Source organism: Physeter macrocephalus, chromosome 16 (assembly GCF_002837175.3).
Source record: "Physeter macrocephalus isolate SW-GA chromosome 16, ASM283717v5, whole genome shotgun sequence".
Lineage (NCBI taxonomy): Eukaryota > Metazoa > Chordata > Mammalia > Artiodactyla > Physeteridae > Physeter > Physeter macrocephalus.
This window is the reverse complement of record NC_041229.1, coordinates 62,870,605-62,874,992: the sequence shown is the minus strand read 5'-3', so window position 1 is coordinate 62,874,992 and position 4,388 is coordinate 62,870,605. Positions and strand designations below refer to the sequence as shown.

General features: G+C 41.9%; 1 protein-coding gene across 1 annotated transcript in view; it reads left to right on the top strand.

Moving 5' to 3' along the window:
• RIC3 (RIC3 acetylcholine receptor chaperone) overlaps positions 1 to 4,388 on the top strand; it is a 62,862-nt gene that overhangs the window by 50,672 nt on the left and 7,802 nt on the right. Inside the window, exons 3-4 of the mRNA XM_028477334.1 lie at positions 546 to 621; positions 2,536 to 2,629. Of these exons, the coding sequence (XP_028333135.1) occupies positions 546 to 621; positions 2,536 to 2,629 (170 nt within the window). The remainder of the gene's footprint in view (positions 1 to 545; positions 622 to 2,535; positions 2,630 to 4,388) is intronic.

Below are 4,388 nucleotides of genomic sequence, written 5' to 3'. Positions count from 1 at the left end.
AGGACCCCACATGCCGCGGAGCGGCTGGGCCCGTGAGCCATGGCCGCTGAGCCTGCGCGTCCGGAGCCTGTGCTCCGCAACGGGAGAGGCCACAACAGAGGGAGGCCCGCATACCACAAAAAAAAAATAAAAATTAAAAATTAAAAGTAGACTCCCAGTTAAGTTCTACCTCCAGGCAGACTTTGGCCAGCCATGGGCCTGGGCCTGGGCACTGTAAGTAGAGGCAGGAGGCTGCCCTCCTAGCTAGAGTAAGAGGTGACTTCGTTCTTGCCTAGGAATTCTGCAGGCAGCCCAGGTTGAGTCTTGGATGAGCATGGGCGAGGCAGATGGCTTGTGAAGAGATTTTTTTCATGTGCCTTGACCTTGATAATTTTTTACTTGGAAACCTTCTGTTGGCTTTTTTTTTTTTTGAGATGTTCCTCTAATGTTGCTATTTGATTTGATTTTCTCCCAACCTTTTTTTTTTTCCCCATTTAATATGAGGGGTTCCATGACTTTGAGGTTCTGAGCTGCTGTTGATGTACTGTACCTCCTTCAATTCTCAGCTCTCAAAGGGGAAAAGTACTGCAGAGGATCGGAAGTGCTCTACTGCCACACCTGGAAGCACCCACAGGAAAATTAGTAAGTGCCCCTTTCAGTATATTTATAAGTTTCATTGAGTCAGAGAGCTGTAATACAGCCAGAGGGACAATCTGTGGATATGTCTTAAAAGCATTTCTCAAAAGTTGTCCCAGATTAATCTGATGCTGATTTTTACCTTAGCTCTGGGAATTCTCAAGTTTCCATATTGATGTTGGGCTTTTGAGGGAAAGATAGTTATAAAAAGTATACAACCACCAGTTCACTTTTTTATATATTAGCAGATTAATATTTTACACTCGGAATGGGTTATTTCTCATTTCTAGACTTCAGAATATTGGTAGCAAATTTCTTTATTTCACATAGAGGAAAACTGAGGCAGTGAGATCAAGTCATTGTCAAAGTCAGTTATTAGATCTAGGGACAGAGTTTAACACTTCTGACTCTTGAAACATGATCATCAAATATTTACCGACCAATTAGAATATTCTGTGCTCTCTGGAAAAATGAAATATATATGGCATGGCTCTTCCCTCTGAGGACTTATAGTCTAGGATGAATGTCAGGGAAAAATAACTTGTGAAAAGTTTACTGCCTAGAAGGAAGGGACTTGGCGAAAGCCTTCTGGGAAATCGCACCTAGCTGTGTATGAAGGAGGGCCTTATTAGATAGGGTGCTTGAGTAAGATGCAGTCTGACAGAGGGCAGCTGTGGGAAAGAAGGCATGAAGAGTAGGTAGGATAAGCTGTGTTGAAGGCCAAACTATCCTGTGCATACTGAAGCCTCATCGGAGGTTTTTAAAAGAAAGACATCAGCAAAATGACTGTGATCCCTGCTGTATTCTTTTTTTTTGAATTTTTGTATTCTTAATTGAAATAGTGTCTTACCAAAAGTGATTGTAAATGCATCATGAAATTGGTTTTAAAGACTTGTGAGCTAAAGAGTAGCAAATTCTGTATCCTGTCACATAATGCATTTAAAACAGAAAGAAGTAAATAAAAGGAATTCCTAAGAGCAGCTGTTTTATAATGTAGTAGCAATTATATCAACTTCTTATGCTTCAATTTTGAATCATACAGAAAATAAAAATAACCTAAGCATTTATGTGACACAGATGTTAATTGCATGCATAAAAATTTGTTGTACAAGTACTAAAAAGCCTTTGAAATATTACATTTTATAGTGACCCTGTAAATATATCTGCGTACAATGATACTCGGGTGTGAAACAGAGTAACTAGATTATCTACATAATGAGCAACATTTTATTTTCCTATTACTTTAAAGTTCATTTCATGTACTGATTGAGTGATTGATTTTTTATGTTCTACTTTTAGGGTCTTAACATTACTTTCAGTAGTTGTGGTCCTTTCTGACCCTTGTTGAGAAAGCTGCTTCTGGGAGATAGGGTTATACCACTCACCCCAGAGGATGGAAGTAGAAAACCTTGGGCAGGAAGGTCTCAGCCCTAGTTCAAGACTTCTTCTATTGAGGAATAGTAACTTTTATACTGTTATCTTCCATATAAGTTTTCAGATCCTAGGGACAGGTGAAATATTGTTCATTTCAGGGTCTTAACACCTTTTCTGAAGTCCTTTACCAGATTTGGTACTTTATCCTCAAGTATCATTTGAATTAGAAAGGAGTTATCTTCATTCCTTCTTGGCTGACTGTGTAGGGCTATGTTTTTCACTCCTAGGTATTTTCTTTGGCTGGTCCTGCTATATTTCTGTGTGTGAGAGAGTGATTTATTCATCACTTTCTAAACGTGTATCCTTTAGATCTTGGTGTCTAGACCTCAGTACCCTTTGTGTCCTGATTGGATTAGCTGAATCTCAGGACCAGCCTGACTCTCAGGACCAGCCTGGATTACTGTAGAGCGTCACAGCCAGCCATGTTTCAGACAAGGGCTTAGGGAGTTGTACATGATGGTTCTTAGATTGATGCTTATTTTTCAGCCAATTTTGAGCTTGTTCAACTACAAGAAAAACTGAAGGAGACAGAGGAAGCCATGGAAAAACTAATCAACAGAGTGGGGCCTAATGGTGAGAGGTACGTTTTCTCATAACAGAGATCAGACTGTTTCCCATTTAGAGAGTCAATTCAAAATTTTGTTTTTCTTTGATTTCTGTCCCACTTGCTTTCATTGTTATCATATTTGTCACTTACATATTATTTTTCACTGAACATTTCCATTTTCACACTTTCAAGCAGTTTCATTTTCAAGAATATATGTTCCATGTTTTGCAACATTATTGTGAGAGTGAGTAAATTTGTGAGCAGATACTACAGGCTAAAATAACTGGGTTTTAAGGAAGACAATACCCTAGCTGTCTAAAAAAAGGCAGCATTTTAAGTAAAACCAGATGATTAAATATTGTGGTTTCTGTTTGAGGCAAAATGAGGGAAGAGAGCAGGTACTATCAGAGTACGCATTTGTTTTGTGTTGACTGTTCCAGAACAGAACTAGACATGTAAAGTAGGTGTCAGGAGCCAAACTAGCCCTTTAGGATGCTCTGCAGCGAAAACACACTCCTCTTGCTACAGGGCTGGCTGAGGATCTGAAAAGGTGGCTTCAGGGAGTTGATGGAAGTGGGCATCATCTAAGAAAACGTGGGTGTAGGAAGGCCAGGGAGGAGAAACCAGAATGTGAGATTGAGAACAAAGAGGGATTCGGTTCGCACTAGGCCTTCTGACAAGAATGGAGGAAGCACTGGGGGTGAGCGGTGAAATCCCATGCAGGAAGATGTATTGAAAGGTCCCTCCTATAGACCCGTGGGCTCAGTGTGGATTCTTTGCCCCAGAAAACTGCTCTACCTTCGCCCCTTCTGTTTGCCATCCTTGTGCTACTAGTGTCCCATACTGTTTTCCCTGCTTCCTGGCTCCTGCCCTGCCCATCTCTGGCCGGATAGGAGAAGAGTAAACATCCTCGAATTGAAGTCCCTTGGCTTGGCTTTTCCCTGCAAAGTCTACATTGCTGCTGAAATGACATTTATGAGGGTGAACCTTGCCTATCTGGGCCCATGACCCTTGACCTTCTTTTGGTCCAGAGAGCAGAGTGACTATCTGGACTTCTCCAGAGTGGTAGAGATAGGTGTACATATCTATACATGAGTATATCTCTGTGAGTGGATAATACTATTTGGCATTATTGAGCACTTACTAAGAACAAAGCTCTAAGCTAATGCTTTATATACATCATCTAACGTTTGACTGTTTTGTATGAGTGTGACTAAACCAATTTGTGCAGCTATACTTTTCTGGCATTTTCTGCCCTTATCCTGTACCATTCACAGTCTGGGTGGGGAAGTACCAGACTTCTATAGACCCTTGTGCCTCAGAAAATATCTGTACCCTGGCCCTGGTCTATTTGAAGCCCTAGGCCACACCTAAGTGTCAGGAAAACTATAGGTGAGTATCTGTGGGCAGGGCCTCCCACCTGGGAGATCCAACCCTGGGCTTTGGGCTAAGAAACCATGTGAAGATATTTTCTCACTATTCTTCACTGCTATTCAGACTCCCTTAGCTCAAACCAAATAACCCCACCACGCATACCATTTGTCCATTGCCGAAGCCAGGGGTGCAGTACTGTGACCCCTAACTACTGTCTGTCCTCCTTGTGCCAGCTAGGGTTGCTGTTCCACGTTTTTTTGTTTGTTTGTTTGTTTGGTTTGGTTGGGGTGTGTTTTTTTTTTTTTTTTTTTTTTTGAGGTACGCGGGCCTCTCACTGTTGTGGCCTCTCCCGTTGCGGAGCACGGGCTCCGGATTCGCAGGCTCAGCGGCCATGGCTCACGGGCCCAGCCGCTCCGCG